Genomic DNA, 18,141 nt, shown 5'->3' on the forward strand with positions numbered 1-18,141 from the left:
TGTGTGCTGCTGTTTCATATTTAGCAAGATATCAATCTCTACCATCAGAAAGGTTATGGCAATGCTTGAAAAGGATTTTAAGATACGTTAAGGGTACCATTGATTATAATTTAAAATATAATAAGAATTGTAATTCCGAACCACTAGTTGGATATGCTGATGTTAGTTTTGCTGTAGATAAAGATAGGAAATCTACAACTGGTTATGTATTTAAAGTATTTGACAATAGTGTTATTTGGCGTTGCAAAAAGCAGAGCACTGTAGCTTTAAGCACTACTGAGGCAGAGTTATACTCCCTCAATGAAGCCGCTCAGGAGGCTTGTTGGATTAGGAAATTATTAAATGAGTTATGAAGACAATAAAAGTACAATATTTTCTGTATGTAATCCTGATAAAAAAGAATGAAGCATGTGGATGTAAAATACAACTTTATTAAACATAAAATAGAATGCAAGGAAATTTGTGTTATGTATATACCTACAAAACAACAAATAGCCGATATTTTTACGAAACCATTAAACAAAACCTCTCATAATTATTTTGTACATAAGTTAGGGTTGCAATAGAGTTTAGTTCGCATTGTGTATTTTTAGTTTGTTAATTCTGTTAATACTTATCAATTGTAATGTTAGTTCTGTTAATATAAATCATGGGGGGAGGTGTTGACTAACAATGATTAATTGAATGTAATATTGGATTGTGACGGCAACACTGCGTTGTTTGAAAAGATAGGTTATGTATGAGGTTAGAGGATATACCATATCATTTCAGATATAAAAAATAAAAGGCATGTTTTATGTTACAAGTCTTGTATCTTCAATCATCCCCATAATCCTTAACATTTTTCACTCATTTTTACTGTAAGTATGATTTGTAATGTTATTCAAAGGCGAAAATATTCAAAAATCATTAAATTATAGGCCCTGAAGAAGCTTCCCATTAGAAGCGAAAGCTTGGCAAAGTAAAGAAGAGTTTGATTTTTGATTTTTTGACTGAGAGGCCCTGTTAATCCATTTTACCATACTATATATATATATATATATATATATATATATATATATATATATATATATATATATATATAAATCGATTTCAAACAATTAAAAACTAAAAGTAGGATTTTTTTTTAAATCATAATTATCTCTAGACAATAAAATAAAATAAAAATGATCGACTGTATTGTCAAACATGCGCCAAACTAACTGACTGTTATAAGGAAACAAGTATAGGTGAGGCACCAGTCAATCTAATAATAACACTGATGATTTTCAAACAAGACTCAACTTCTAACGGAAGCAAGAAACTCTTTGGAAGGTTCGAAATAGATGAACATTTCAACCTAGCAGACCACTGTTATAATATTCATGGAGTCATTGTTCACTGTGGTTCTGGCGTTGAATTTGGTCAGTATTACGCCTTGGTCAAAGAAGAGACGGACTGGTTTAAGTTTGACGATAGTCGTGTCACGAAGTGTTCTGACAATGCATTGAATTTATTGGAGCCTCTGGTGACATCCTACATTTTGTTTTATAAGAGAGAGGACATTGTTAGATCAAGATCTTCAGATGATGTGGTGCTGCAGGTTTTTCGGGGTTTTCCTGCAGCTGAAAAAGCAAATGCGCCACTGGAATCAATGAAGTCGCCCCAGAGCGCCAATTAATTTTTATTGTTGTTTTTATTTTATTTTTATATTTGTTTTAATAAAATAGCAAAAAAAATTTTTCAAAAATATTGAATTTCTTCATTTGTTTAAAACAATTTAATAAACAAATTACGTAAAAAAAATCATATCCTATGTTAATTACTGCCATTGTTTAATGTGAAAATCATAGCTAAATATCAATTAATTACTGCCATTGTTTAATGTGAAAACCATAGCTAAATATCAATTAAAAAAAATTATCAACAAATTTCAAATATTTCATTTTGCAATAGTTATAAAAAACCATAATTAACAAATTAATAAATTTTTATTATCGCAGTATTGTATGAAGTATATATATCAAAAGGGATCCACGCAGTTTAAAATTTATAGGCCAATTATTTATACTTTTTATCCCATTATTTGAATAACTTTTTGAAAAATGGTGATAAATTTTTTTTCTACGGGACTCGATTCATTCAAGTGTTAAAAAGATACTAGATTTTTTTTAAATTTTTAAAATGACATTTTATGTTAAAAAAAATTATTTCTTTTGATAAACTCTCTTTAGCGGTAGCGCGCTTATGCCGTAAGAGCCACGCGGAACCCTATTTTCAACGTCAAATTAAAATTATAAATAATGGAGATAGAGTTTCGGGAGTCAGGACTTTTTAATCGGAAATTTCCTCCTCTTTAACGAGCTTTTTTCAAAATTGCTTAAATATTAATATTTTTTGAGTTATTAACGAAATACTAAATACCATTTTTTTAAATCTTATTTTGTTAATAACAATTGCAATTTTTTACCTGCACCAAAATCCTTCAAAAACATTTTTCCAGAGGTGATTCCGAATCGAATGAGCTATCCTTATATTTTTAGGACCTTTGTCTCTATTTTTCATGTTTTTGAACTTGTTGATAGACTAAATATTTTCCACAAGCCTTGGCAAAGACACACCAGTGGGTAGCCATGTTAATCGCAAAAAAGCAGCAAAAACGTCTCATCATATTTCATATGATAACCTTCATAATAAATTTTAAGATGGAACTGGTGGTGGCGTGAGGGGCATGTTGCTACAAATGTCGCGTGGGCGTAAACATGTGTTTTCCTGAAAATCTACAGTTACGGATCTAGACGATTATTGATATTTCCATCCATTTTGGAAACATTTGGGGTGGAAACTTTTCATTAGAAGGTCTAATGTTACAAACTTTGTGCAGAGACATAACCTGAGGCTGCTAACTTCGAAAGAGGCATCTACCTGACTAAATACCATATCACAAACATTTGTGATAATCTGATACATATTCTGGCAATGATGAGTACTACAGAACTCAAAAAATCTCAACTATAATTCTCACAGATACCCAATCACTACTGATTTTTGTTAGGCATTATTATACTATAACAGGAATTGTCCGATGATATCTTCTCTTACAATAACTGCATTATGTACAGAAGACCCATCTAATTGAAACTTCGAATTCAGGCGATCCTGCACTGGTAAGTTATGTATTGCGTCCCAAAACTCATTTCTCAAAAAGTCTAAAAATATAATTCCATTCAGGTTACTTTCGAAGAAAAACGGACCGATAACCTTATCACGGATTATTCCACACCACACATTTATTTTATGGGAATATTGCCTTTTTGCTTTCATAACCCAATTAGAATTATCCGCAGACTAGAACCTTGAATTCTGGGACGAGACTATTCCATTTGTAGTGAACGTACCTTCATCTCTAAACAAAATTGTTTTGAAGAAGTTTATACAATCAATCAAATATTCTCCTTGAGTCCACAAACAGAATTATAACCTTCTTTTATCAGCTCCCGATTCCAGAGTGTGTACAATTTATGGCTTGAATGGTTTCATTTTATTGTTTACAAGGCATCTCGTGATATTTAAGTTCAAACCCGTTCGCAAACTTCAATGAGGATTATTACAGAAATATTGCAATATTCGCACACCATTTCTATTCTCACGTTGTGGTTTGTTTCTGAGCATATGCCTCGATACACAACCTCTTTCGTTAAAAACAGAATTTATACGGTTCACCGCATTGTTGCTCACTGAAAGTTTATTAGGCTGTGTGTGAGGAAATTTTCTGGCAGCTTCTCTTACCGAAAGAGCATTATCTCCAACAAGGCGCAAGTTCAATTTTATCTCGCATACTTAGTTTTCCTATGATAAATCACTAATTCCTACCGCTTTACAAAATATTTTTCTTACTAATCGGGCATAATCTGACGTTACTGTTTTGATATAGTTTTTTACAGCAGCAATAATAATCCAGTGCCAAATGAAAAGAGCTATTTTGCATATCCGCACGGTGTTACACGGCCAACTAACCAAGATTCAATAAATTGATGGATGTAGCCGTTACTACGTGGTATGAAATCATAATGAAAAGATAAATAAAAATTTATATGTTTTTTACCACTTTTATTTGTAACTAACGTTACTGCAGTTTCGTCCTATACGGACATTTTCAAACTTATATTGTTAACCAAGATTTAAAAACAATTTAAGAGGTGTGCAGTTAACATTCTATCATGATGCAATGTGAATGTTGATTCGACCACAGAATTATTAATGTTGAATATTTTTTTATGAAATTTGGAGAGGGTACCCAGTCCAATGGTGATTTTAAATTTTTCCTAAAAAATTCGCTGATACGATTCCTTGTATTTCAACCTATAAAAATATTCTACAATTGAAAATAAAGTTCTTCGAAATAGGAGGGGAGGTGTCTCACTTTCAAGTGGGTCACACTGAATACATCCTGCTATATATGGGTCCTCCACAGAAAACGCAGCAATAAGTCATCCACCATAATAATATATGGCCGACTCCCAAAGTACGGTATTTGCCTCATCCGGGTGTATACTTGTTGGATAGCTCTTCCGAAAGTGTTGCCTGAATATTGGTAATCAGTGGGAATCATGTAGTGAAATAGACTTAGTAGAAGACGTCTGAAATACAGGTACGAAGATCCCGAAGATTTCTTCGGGATATGATTTAGTCATTTCTGTAGTGAAATAGACTTAATAGAAGACGTCTGAAATACAGGTACGTAAATGTTTGAATTTTGTTTCGCATAACTGGACATGGATGGCATTATGAGAATAATATCTGTTGTCTGTTTATGAAAAATTTATCGACAAATAACGTATAAGAGTTTTACCTTAAGTGAATTACCGCCCTTGTTAGTTGCGAAAATGGTAATAATATAACATTTATGGAAAACAAATTTTCAATATCACATATTTATTTCCAAAATAATATTTTTTTTGAGTTTTCAATACACGAATTCTCCAAGATACAAATAAGAAGGGCTCCAAGAAGCAACAATTTTTAAATCCTACTATTTGAACTTTTATGTTGCCTTTTGTAAAAAACGGAGGTCGGAAAACATTGGTTAATTAACAATTGTATAACGGAATGGTTAAGGCTTTCGCGGCCGAGGTCCAGTTTCACCTTTTACTTACTTAAAACAATATTTACAGAAAATAATTTATAAATATTTAGGATTTGAATGGAAATAAGAATTCGCGTTGGAAATTTCTCGCGAGTGGTTAACTATACTTTATCTGTGACTTAAACAAGAATATTTTTAAATAAGAATTATTTGTCAAGGATATCCCGAAGCAGAGTAGTATCTTTAATTTGAAAACAAGAAGCGACGTACAAAAAAGTTTGTAAGATATTTTCTATTTTCATTTCATTCAATTCCAAGTCGATAGAAAATTGCGAGAAAAAAACATTTGACCTTAGCCGGAGGTTGAATCAAGACTACTGGCACCCAAAGCCAACGTTTTAAAAACTACTACAAGAAGTAGCTTACAAGTTGGTGTGATATAAATCTATTTGAACTTTAATTACTCTCATTTACACTTACACGCATACACTTGTTTTCACTTTCTTAATACATATTTTTATTCCTGTTTTTCGTTAAAAAATATATGTTTGAAAACGAAATGTCAGTTCAGTGAATAAGTTTGATAAAGTTAACTAGTTTAGTAATCCAATGCTTTTTTCTGGAGAAAGGTTGGTTGGGTAACGGGATCAATTTTTTCTTTAAAAAACAATTGTTTTCTTGCCAACGTTTCGAATTTAATTAGTCTTCCTCAGGGCTCTGTAATAATGAATTTTCATAAACATACTTCCCACAAAACTTATACGATTATAATTTAAATTTTGTTACAGAGCCGTGAAGAAGAAATGTTCGAAACCAATGTTTTTCTAAGAAATGATCGATCCTGTAACCCAACCAATCTTTCTTCAGAATAAGTTTGATGATTGACAATTTATTTTGAGGAAGGACATTTTCAAGGCTAACTTGCGAGAAACACAACTTTAATGTAATGAGTTTGCTTATCTGTGATTGGCTTAGGAGTGGTGAGTAAAATCTGGTCAACAATGATTGGTTGCGTGTGAATTATGGGTCATTCTGGCTACTAACTCAATAGGCATAAAAAATTCCAAAATGGTGGATAGTGGAAGTGGTAGTAAAGAGCTCCTAGATAAAAAAGGAGATAAAATGTTCGAATGGTGTAAAACAGGACAAGTGTCGACAACGGTGTGTGTTAAATGCGGAAAAGCATACCATAGAAGTTGTCTAGAGAGAAAAAAAAAATAGAAAAATAATAGATGAAACAAGAATCTTATGTTGTGAAGCTGATATGTTAGACAAATCAAAGATAAATGGCTATATAGTAGTAGATGAAAAGCTTACTGATACCCATGAGAGTAACAAAGATAAGTACATAGAATGGTTGAAAAAAGAAAATGAGTTGCTCATGAAAATATTATCCGAAAAGGATGAAAAATATAAAATTTTACTTGAAAATAAATTGATGTTGGAGGAAAAAGTCAATAACCTCACGGAGCGGAACAAAAAACCTAAAACAAATATGAGTATAAATTCCCAAGAAGCCAAAATAACTATTGAAACAAAAAATGGTTCTCACCGAAGAATAAAAACCCGTAAAGTGCTAGCCAACAAAAACCTTTTGTTTGGACAGGCAAGAATAATACCGAGTCGTTCAAAGAAAATATAATAAACAACGAGTCCTCTGAATCAGAAAAATCAGAACTGGAAAATGAAGAGGGATTCACAGAAGTGAAGTCAAAAAGATGGAGGAAATTTGAGAAAACAGCAACCAGACAATTAGGACAGGCTGAAGATGGAAACAACTATGGCTTTGTGGGAGTACAACAAAGAGCATGTATGTATATATACAGGGTGTTATCAGAAGTACAAGATAAACACATTACAAATTATTTTAAAAAACAGACTTCAACTTTTTTGTGAAAGAACTACAATCGAATATTCCAAATAAAAATGTTTTAAGATAGGAACTGATTTCGCATATAAAGGGGAATTGTACAAACCTTCTCTATGGCCCAAAGGAGTTGGTTTTCGCAGGTTTGATTTTAGAAGATACAATGAATATCAGCAAAAAGAATCTCCTGAAAACTTTTTTCTTTAAAGTAAATGAGCAGGCATTAAAGAATTATAATAGTAGATAAAAAAAATAATTTCTCTAGGATAAGTCATCAAAATATGCAATCATTGGGAAACAGTGTTGAAAAAATTGAATGTTTTCTAAGAGATAATCCGAATTGTGGTTTTATATGCGCTACAGAGCATTGGAAATCACAATTTGAACTTTTACATTTCTCCCAAATATTCATTTCGAATGTTCAATAAAATATAATTTTGAGTCAATGTTGGCAAAGCCAATATCTCCTCAAGAGGTGATAGAACTATCACATAAAGTTAAAAATAATTACTCTAGTGATGTATACTTCTTTGATGAAAAGAAGTATACTAAGCATAAGTGAAATTATATCATATATCATAAATAACTCCATGAAATTTGGCGTCTTCCCTTCAATACTGAAACTATCCCTAGTGAAACCTGTTTAAAAAAAGGGGGATGCTGAACTTATGGAAAACCATCGACCTATAATGTGTAATAACATTACAAATTTTCTATATAAATGTAATATAATTATCAATAACCAACACGGATACTTACGAGAGAGTGAGTGCAATATTTCAATTTACTCAAATAATAAAAAACTTAATGAAAAAAAAATAATTAGCACTTGGGGTATGTTCTTGGATCTGTCAAAGGCATTTGACTGCTTGAATCACTGCTTATAAAAAAACTAGAACTATATGATATAAGAGAAACTGAAGTAGATTGAATCTTACCTAACAGATCGCCAACAAATAGTAACTATTAACAAACATGGTCGAACATACAAATCTGAGAATGCGGCAGTGAAAGTAGGAATACCCCAAGGAAGCATTGCGGGTCCCTTGTTATTTATTATCTACATAAACGATTATGTTATCATTCAAACACACATAATTCAATTACAGTCTTTGCTGATGACACTAATTTATTAGTAGGCCGTGAAACATATCCTGAAGTAGTAAAAATAGGTATGGAAATAATGATGAGATTGGAACCTTTGATGTGAAAGTTGAATAACTTTTTTCGAGATCAATTGCCCTAACACCAAACTGATATTTTTGCACTCGACGCGCGTTTCGCCAACAAAGTTAGCATCCTCAGGAGAAGATTAGGTATCAATTTTCTTCTCCTGAGGATGCTAACTTTATTGGCGAAACGCGCGTCGAGTGCAAAAATATCAGTTTGGTGTTAGGGCAATTGATCTCAAAAAAAGTTATTCAGGTATGGAAATGTTTAATGATACAAAAGAATGGTTCACTAGGAATAGATTAATTCTGAATGAATCTAAAACTAATCTTATACTATTTAGAACTAACCAATTACAGATAGAACGACCTCATAATTTGAATACTGAAAACATTACTATAAAATATTCAGAAGACACCAAATTTCTAAGACTTCATATTGATGAATTCTTGAAATGGAACAAACAGACTGATTATACAGCTAATAAATTGAGCAAAATTTTGTATGGACTAAGGGTGGTTCACAAATATCTCAACAAAGAATCGGTAAAAATTTTATATTTTGCCAATTTCAAGTCTGTAGTTGAATATGGAATCATATTGGTTATTCAGAAAAGAGCAATCAGAGTGGTGAGTAATTTGAAGTATAGTCAAACGTGTACATTTGTCTTCAAGAATAATGGGATAATGACGTTATATGCTCTTTATATTTATGAATGCTTAATGTTTGTATTAAAAAATAGGCATCTGTTCTTTAACAATATTAATCAACATTCCTATGGAACCAGAAGAAATAATTTCATGCTCCCTATACATAGGTTAACCATAACAGAAAAAACTCCTCAATACGTCAATGAATCTGTACAATAAATTGCCTAATCGAATCAACGATTTGAGGAGCATAAAGGTATCTACGAAAGAAATATATATTTTTTTAATATATTTAGAACCATATAGCGTTAGTGACTATTTAGACCAACCGAATTATAGAAACGTATATATTTATGAGTATATGTAGTCTTTTTCTTTATTTGTTGACATTATTTAATTCTATGTTGTCTGTGTACAAGCTGTAATAGTCGGCATATTTTTGAAATAAAGACTATTATTATTATAAAAAAATTGAATTAGTTTTTGGCATACACCAACTAGAACTAGTATGGTTTTTACCAACCAAGTTGGCATCATCATATGAACTATGCAGTAAAGTGAGTAAAGAAGAGTGTTGAGGGTTTTGGTATGTGAAAAAAATGTTTCTGTTGGAGTTTTCTAGTTCATTAACTCAAAAAGATTTGATAAAACAACTGATGAGTTTTCTTCAGTGTATATAGATTGCCAATATATCATGTTCACAATAAATGTCATTGAAAAAAATACAAAGACAAAAATATACACAACACTCACCCAAGCTGGTAAATCGTTCAGTCTAGCCAGCACAACTTCTTTTTCACTGGAAACAGCGGTTAATTTAGCTAGAGTTCTTCTTTTATCACTTGATTTCTTCCATTGGTCTCTCAAGACGAACAAGACAACGGGGCCGATGAACCACGCTACCGACCATTGCATATATCCAGCTAGATAAACTACTCCCACTACAGAAGCCTGAAAAAATACACAAATATGAAAATGATATAAATAATATGTATTTTTAAAATTGAATCTGGTGAGAAAACATTTGGATATTGAAATTAATCTTCATCTCTTTAGACCTAATATGAACAGCACTAAGACTAAGACTAAAACTAATCTCGTAATATTTACTTTGGTTTATTATGAAGACATCTCAACTCACGAACTGGCTGAAATATTTTGGATTTTATTGGTCAAAATCAATCAGATGTGTTTTTCCCCCTCGTACTCGTAATTTCGATTCAAAACAAATATTTCAGACATGGCAAAAACATAAATTTAGTGCTGCCAATGATGAATCGTCAAATTATCCACAAGTGAGTCTAAAATTACCCGCTTTTTGAAAGGATCCAACATTTTCAAAAAATTGGCAATCTCAGATAAAAGTGTAGGTATGTTGAAAACAAGAAATGTGTTGCTTCAAAGTCAATTTCATATCTATGCTTTTACTATTTAAAGCTCAATTTGGGAAAATTGTTAATTTAAATTTCAAAAGACAAAAAGGAGTGAATAGCTAAACTTGGCTATTGATACATGCAGCAGCAAATGAATATATTTATATCCTTCAAACTATGTAGTGATGAGAATATATAAAAATACAATGAATATGCTCTACCTACTGCCAAAATAATTTGATATAAATTGTGCGAGTAAGCGATATGCTTTTGACTCCAATTCAAAATATCACATTATAGCGAATGATCAGATTTGATAAGGGTTAAGTAGTGACCGGGTTTTAGGCTTGACAGTTCGTACTGGAACCTCTGGCGGGAAATGAATGTATTGAAAACACTTTTCCAACACCAGAACAAAAATTACGGTCTCTCGACGCGCGTTTCGCTAACAAAGTTAGCGTTCTCAGAAGATCATTATGACTGGGTTTTATATTTAATTGTTAGCAATCACAATTTCCGTCATTACTCTCGCCCCACCGTGACATCCAATACCCGGTAAATACAATTATACTTTGTTACAAAATTACCAGAAAGAACCTCTAATTACTCACGATCCTGGTACTTACCAAGTCATTGGCAACACTGCCTACATTACACAACAGTTAAAACATCTGAAAATTTCATAAATTACACCTTACGATTTGATCTTCAAACTTTATTTTCAGAAAATATATCACAAGTTTCCCTATCACCGTAGCTTTTTCATAGTGAATAACATACTAAAAGTTAATTCTGTTATATACTCTAAACCATGTAATCATGAGTGAAAGATACCTACTTAGGTACTTCTTCGATCAAAACAATGTCGGTTTCTAAGAAAACAAGTTCAGTAATGGTGATCTATTTAAATCCAATTGATCATTCAGTGGAATGTTTGAATTCTTAAGTTTATTAATTTCCATTGTTTCCAAATAATTTAGCTTCAAACCTTTATTTTCTGTGTGTAAAATTTCAAAATCTCCGTGAATGATATGATTTTCTTCTGAAAGATTATTCAAATGTGTTAACCATATTTTTTCATTCACATAGATCATATGATGTTCTTGGAACCTTCTACTTAACTCCTACTCATTTATTGTCACCATCAATGAGTATACCCAAATTACAACTCCAAAAAAATGTATTGATAATATTTTTACTAATCTAAAAGATGACTATACCACACACATTTTGCAGACTTCAATATCTGATCACACTGCACAAAAAATTAGTTTTCTAGTGAATGAATTTCCAGGTGAAAACAAAAAATTCATGAAAATATTCTCTAAGAAAAATAAAAACACATTTATCGAAAGCTTAAAAGAACAAAACTGGTTGGATATATATAACATTAACGAAAATGAAGTAAATAAACAATGGAACCATTTCATAAACACATTCCTGAGAATATTCCATGAAAGTTTCCCTAAGAGGTTTATTCAGGAAAGAAAAAAAAATTTCGTCAGAGATCGGGAAATTGAAGAATGCAAAAATAGGCTACATAATTTGCTTACTATATCAAGATTCTACACGGATTTGAGAGGAGCTCACAGTGCAACAAAAAAAAAGGAGTAGAATTAATTGCTGAAAAAGAAAAGGGAAGATTTCTACCAAAAAAATCACAACATTTGATAATAAAATGAAATGTATGTGGAGTATTCATAAAGATATACTAGGCAAATATAAAGCTACAAACCCACTATTTGAAGGGAATCCAATAAACACAGCCAATCGATATAATTAATTTTTATTGAACATTATACCTGAACTACTTGAGAAACTAAATAAAACTGAATTCACTTGTAACTTCACAATAAATGTTTCTTGAACCTGTAACCGAAGATGAAATAAAGAATTTGGCACAGAAAATTGAAAACAAATATACTTGTGGTGATGACGAAATATCAGTTAGTTTGGTGAAATTATGTATTGATAATGTTGCTAGTATTATTTGCCATACAATTAATAATTATTTTAACATAGAATATTTCCCGAACAATTGGAAGTTGCTTTGATAACACCCATCTATAAGAAAGGAGATTGTGAGTTAATTGAGAATTTTCGACCGATATGCGTTTTATCATCTTTCTCAAAATTTTCTGAGATGGCCATGTGTGATAATTAAGTTATTCTCAACATGGATATATAAAAGAAATATTAGTAGGAACAGCAATAATTCAGTTCACTGAGAAAATTATTCAGTCATTTGAAAATAATGAAACAGTCCTAGGTATTTTCTTGTACCTATCAAAAGCCTATGATTGCTTAAATCATAAATATTTATCGGCAAAACTAGATAGATATGAAATTAGAGGAAATATCTGGAAGTGGTTTGAATTATATTTGTCAAACCCTCTGCAAAAAACTAAAATTATAAAACAAATCAGAGGCACGAAAAAATACCGTGGACATCCCACAGGGAAGTGTAACCGGTCCCATGCTTTTTATTATTTTCATGAACAATATTTTAGAAATCCTAAATAATGACAGTAAAACTTCTCAAATCACCAATTATGCTGATGATACAAATCGGTTAGTGTCAAGTCACAAGTATCTAAACTTAATTAGAGTCGAGTAACCTCTGTGACAGAGCAAACCACTGGTCCTCAAAGAACAATTTGATTCTGAATGATGAGAAAACAAATGTTATTTTATTTAGAACGGCACAGCACATAATTGAAATACCAAGAACAATTAATCTGTCAAACAATGAACTTGCAGTTCAGAACTCAACAAAATTTCTTGGTATATATGTTAACAAACACTTGCATTGGTATAAGCATATTAGAAATTTGGAAAAAAAATTGAATCAAATATGTTACAGTATCAGAGTTATTGGCTCCTACCTCAATGCAAAATCACTAAAAATTATATATTCTGCGAATTTTGAATCTTTACTTAAATTTGGTATAAATTCTGGGGAAGCAGCAGTAATACCTCTGATATATTCCAAAAAGAGTTATGAGAGTTATTTTCAAGCTGAACTTTCGTCAGTCATGCCGGGGAATCTTCAAGGCAAATAATATCTTGACAGTATATGCAATCTATATCTATGAGAGTGTAGTATACCTATTTAAAAATAAAAGTAGATTTTTGGAAGCTAGACCAAGACCTAATTATCCTAAGCGCAATATGAATATATCTTTTCCAATTCACAAATTGACAGTGTCAAAGAGGCATCTATCCTATGCGTCTATAAGGTTTTTCAATAAATTACCAGATACTTGAAATGTTAGAGAGCCTGAAAAAATTCAAAACAGGTGTCAAAGAGCTTTTGATCAAGTTAGAACCTTATTCACTTCAGGAATATCTAGATAAGTTATAAACCTTTATGTAGAAATTGTGTAACTTTGTTACACTTTATGTTTGATGTTTTCTTTATGAAATGTAGAGCATTCTCTGAAATATATTAATATTATTATTATTATTATTGGATGCAATTCCTGAATGGTCTGCCAGTTTGACTAATATATACCTTAGGGCAAGTTCCACAATTTATATGTTCCTGATTTCTCGAATTTGGATATTTTGTTTTTATTATTTTTAACAAACTTTCCCAACATATATAAATTGAATTGTGAAAGTTGTCCTACGGTATATATTGGTCAAACTGGAAGAACATTAGGGAATCGCATCCAAAAACATCATATGAGCTATGTAAATGAGAAAACAAGTTCAACATATTCAAATCATCTTTAAAATCCTATCTTCAACGGATATTTTGAAATTTGACACATACAAAATGAAGGTTTGAAGCTAAATCATTTGGAAGCAATGGAAATTGATAAACTTAAAAATTCAAACATTTTACTGAATGACCAATTGGATTTAAACAGATCACCATTACAGAACTTGTTTTCTTAGAAACCGACATTGTATTATTGATATAAATTTGATATAATATATAGAAGGTATATAAAAGTTGAGTAGATGCTCTAGTTAATTCTGATCAAAGAAGTAGGTTTCTCTCACTTATGATTATGTGAAGTATATAAAAATTAATCAACCTTCAGCATGTCATTCACTACAAAAAAGCTGCCTGTGAAAATAAAGTATGTGAAGATCAAATTGTAAGGTGTAGTTTATGAAATATATATAAGATCTGCATCAAGTAACGGCTGAATCAATCAGAAAAATTTCGGAATTTCAGGTTTTTGACAATTGTTACTGCACTATAACATTAATTGAATAGTATATCAAGGTCTTAGATATATCTATACTGAAAACTAATGAAGACCATGTAGAAATGTCGCAGGCTGGACGATAATCAAATCATTTTGAATTCCATTAGAAACATATCTGAAAATGTTCCGCAATCACAACAAAAATTTTTTAGTACTGTCATTCAAACCCTTTCGATGGTTCACAATTTATATAAAAATGAAATTTAAAAGTGAATATTTTAAGGAAAGATCAGTTTTTGAGAAAAAAGGTTTTTGTCTTTCTACTTCTCATCATTAACATTGAATTGTGGGAACTTCCAATATAATAAATTATCAAAAAAAAATTGAGTCTGTACGTTATCTGTTACTAAACTTATAAGCAATTAGAATAACACCAGATATAGGAAAATGCTAGATATTGAAAATTCGCTTGAATAGATAACATGAAAATAGAACCACGATGGCCTCAAAAATTATTCAATCATTGAGAAATACTCGACAAGCGTATTGAGTCATATTCTTTCAAGAAGGGTTTAGAGATCTGTCTGTAAGGTGTTATATAAAATAGACATAAAATAGACACAATAGAGTAGAACTAGCCGATACTTGATGAAAATCCATATTGAAACTAAATACAGTTTATTGAATGATTTTCACTATAAAGGGTTTTACAAAAACCGCGACACGTGTTTCGCTATACAATAGCTTCCTCAAGCGTAAACTAAAAGTTACTTCTAAATTACAACCATTTCATACTCCAACATATTACCTACTCGTATGCCTACTTTTTAATGAATGAATCTACCTGAAAAGGAACACATTTTGAAAGCACCTACATATGACAGCCACTTTATAATTTCAACATGTAAATGTTTGTTGAATTTCGAAATGTCTTTACTTTCTGTAATTACTTCAGAAATGTTTTTATGTATTTTATCAGTTCGAACTTCCATTTTCTAATATAATATAAATCGATTTGAAATCCCTGAAAGAATCTGTAAAAAATTAAAAAGATTAACTGAAAAAAAAAACAACGACGATAGTGACTTTTTTAATGTTATTTACCAAAATGTATATAGTTATTTCAAGGCATACTTACAGTAATACAGAAGCCAAATGTTTTGGAAGTTTATATATGCCTCCAGATTCATTTTTACAAAGTATCATTCATCTAGAGAAATAATTTCCACTGCCACTGATTGCATAGTCAATCAAAACAATGTTTTCAAAAATCAACATTTCTCACCCTTGTGATAATTTTTTATTGGATTATTTATTTTCTCTTTTCACAAGGGTAAGAATTTATTATACCTTGAAATTTGCCAACAGAAATTTGAAAACAAATGTTTAAAAAAAATCATAAACTCATCTTTCTGCAAAAACCTTTAGAATAGCATTTTTGAGCTAAATTTTAATCTTACTTGACAAAAAATATGTTTTTTCTGTGATGGGAAAAAAGTTTGAAATTTTATCTCTGATGACAGGTAACAAAATGTCACTTTTCATGAAATTACTTTTTTCCCGGGAACCCGTGAAAAAAGTGAGTATTTTTTCACATATACATATACACACACATAAGTAAAGGTAGAAATTTAATTTTTCAATATTAAATCGTCGTTTTTCCCGTCACAGAAAAAAATTGTGTATTATACACGGGAAAAATATTAGAATTCAGCTCTCGGTTTTTTGTCTCCCTCCGTTTCGCGTCGGGAGACAACACAACCTCGAGCTAAAATCTAATAATTTTTTTCCTTGTATAATAAATAACTATTATTTCACCACCTTAACTTAATTTTTATCAATTCCTAAACAGTTCACAATCATATGAGACATTTATTGCTCCTCATAGCAAAGATGAAGTCAGATCATGGTCACATATTTTTTGATCAAACCTCGTGCAGAGGTGCACAATAGCTCTTAGCCGACACCCACCTGCTTCGCCACACGCCAGCAAAAAATTAAATCTTGACCCGATACAACAAAGACGCCGACCGGGAGTGAATTTACTTGTGATTACTTTTATATGGTAATCAGGGTAAAAGTAATACATGTAAAACATGTCCCACTCTCCCCTAGATTCAAATTTAACAGAGGAGGTGTCTAGTGTTCTTCGGTACATCGTGTTTAATCGAAGTTTTATTGAATGTAATGTAAACCCCTACATATCTCAAGCATATTCTGAAGTTACTTACTTTTTTCAAAGTACTCAAAATGATGTTGATAATGCTGGTCTCTGCGGACGATTTTCGTTCCATTGTTCCACTCTCGTCGATTTTCTTTTCCATACTCATCTTCAACTAAAAAGAACCGTCTAATCTAAAACTATGTTTTATGTTCCGAACATAACCTATGAAATGTATTTATAAGCTTAAAAACAGGCAGTAAATTCAATGAACGAGTTAGTTCATGAATTCAAGCGATCGTGGATATGTATTTGTGTGTGAGACAAAGCAAAACAAACATGGGATGATGTCACGCTTTCAAACTATAAATATCTAAATTGAACTGCTGACTAATTTCGTTATGAGTAACAGAAACCTTGTTTTTGTTTATTGGATTATTCCGATATACAGTAGACGACATGCGCTGCACTACACTTTGCCGTTCCCACTATTGTGATGTTGGTTGTCTATGCAAAGTACGTATCAGATCTCAGCTCCGTTTGAAATCTGAAATGTTGATTTAATAGAAAACCTAACTAGGTACTGTTTGTTGTGTATGCGAGAAAAACAATTATAAATAAGATGAAAATTAAAAACGTGTTTTATATCACTGTGAAAAATTGGGGGCAAAATTCAGGCACCAATCTAAGAATTTGGTTACAGGCTCCAAAATACAAGGAACCATATCATTTATATCAGTGTGAACTTGGCAGCTAAAAGGTAGCAGCCAACATCCCGAAAACACCCGAGCGCACATAGACGTACCGAAAAATTATTACGGAGAAATAAACATTAAAAAGGTGAAAAATGATTAGAAGCTCTATTATTATCGCTGAACGAATGTGCCTACTAAAAAAGCAGAATAAAAAAAAAGTATAAATAGGGGATGAGTACATTTGTAAGAAATTATCTATCACTGAAAACATGTTTTGTTATCAGACGTAGTAGATGAGACCAGCAGTTAGAAGGGCTCAAATAGTGAAATAATTGAAGGGGGTCACATGGAGACATACCTATAAAAAGTAATCGAAACTCCTAGAAGAAAAAAGCCTGTAAAATGGGGATAAAATTCAAAACTGAATCGAAAATCATAAAAGGAAAAATCCTCTCACCATGATTTTATGTTAGAAAAATCGATTTTGAAAATGATATTATACTTTAAGGAACAAAAGATAAAACCGCTCAGGGATACAAATACAAAAATAATTTGAAACTCATGGAAGGAAATATCCTGTCAAAATATTTTCATATTGAAAAAATCGAATTCAATCATAATAACAATCGGTGAAAATCTCAACATGAGACCGCCCGTCGAAGGGGTCAAATGGGGTTATGAATACAAAAATGAATCGAAACTCATAAAAGGAAAAATCCTGTCGCAACAATTTCATGCTGGACAAATCCAATTCGATCATAATAACAATCTGTGAAAATCACAACATGAGACCGCCCGTCGAAGAGGGTCAAATGGGGTAATGAATACAAAAATAAATCGAAACTCATAGAAGGAAAAATCCTGTCACAACAATTTCATGCTGGAAAAATCCAATTCGATCATGATAACAATCTGTGCAAATCACAACATGAGACCGCTCGTCGAAGGGGGTCAAATGGGGTTATGAATACAAAAATAAATCAAAACTCATAGAAGG

General features: G+C 31.4%; 1 protein-coding gene across 1 annotated transcript in view; it reads right to left on the bottom strand.

The window, feature by feature from the left end:
• Window positions 1-16,808, bottom strand: part of Esyt2 (Extended synaptotagmin-like protein 2) — a 125,874-nt gene extending 109,066 nt beyond the window's left edge. The window contains exons 1-2 of the mRNA XM_074176858.1: window positions 16,520-16,808; window positions 9,506-9,703 (exon numbers count right to left, since the gene is read on the bottom strand). Coding sequence (XP_074032959.1) covers window positions 9,506-9,703; window positions 16,520-16,618 — 297 coding nt within the window. The 5' untranslated portion in view covers window positions 16,619-16,808. The remainder of the gene's footprint in view (window positions 1-9,505; window positions 9,704-16,519) is intronic.
• Window positions 16,809-18,141: the final 1,333 nt, after the last annotated feature.

Source organism: Leptinotarsa decemlineata, unplaced genomic scaffold (assembly GCF_025532065.1).
Source record: "Leptinotarsa decemlineata unplaced genomic scaffold, Ldec_3_MD MMD2_P_RNA_scaffold_14, whole genome shotgun sequence".
NCBI lineage: Eukaryota > Metazoa > Arthropoda > Insecta > Coleoptera > Chrysomelidae > Leptinotarsa > Leptinotarsa decemlineata.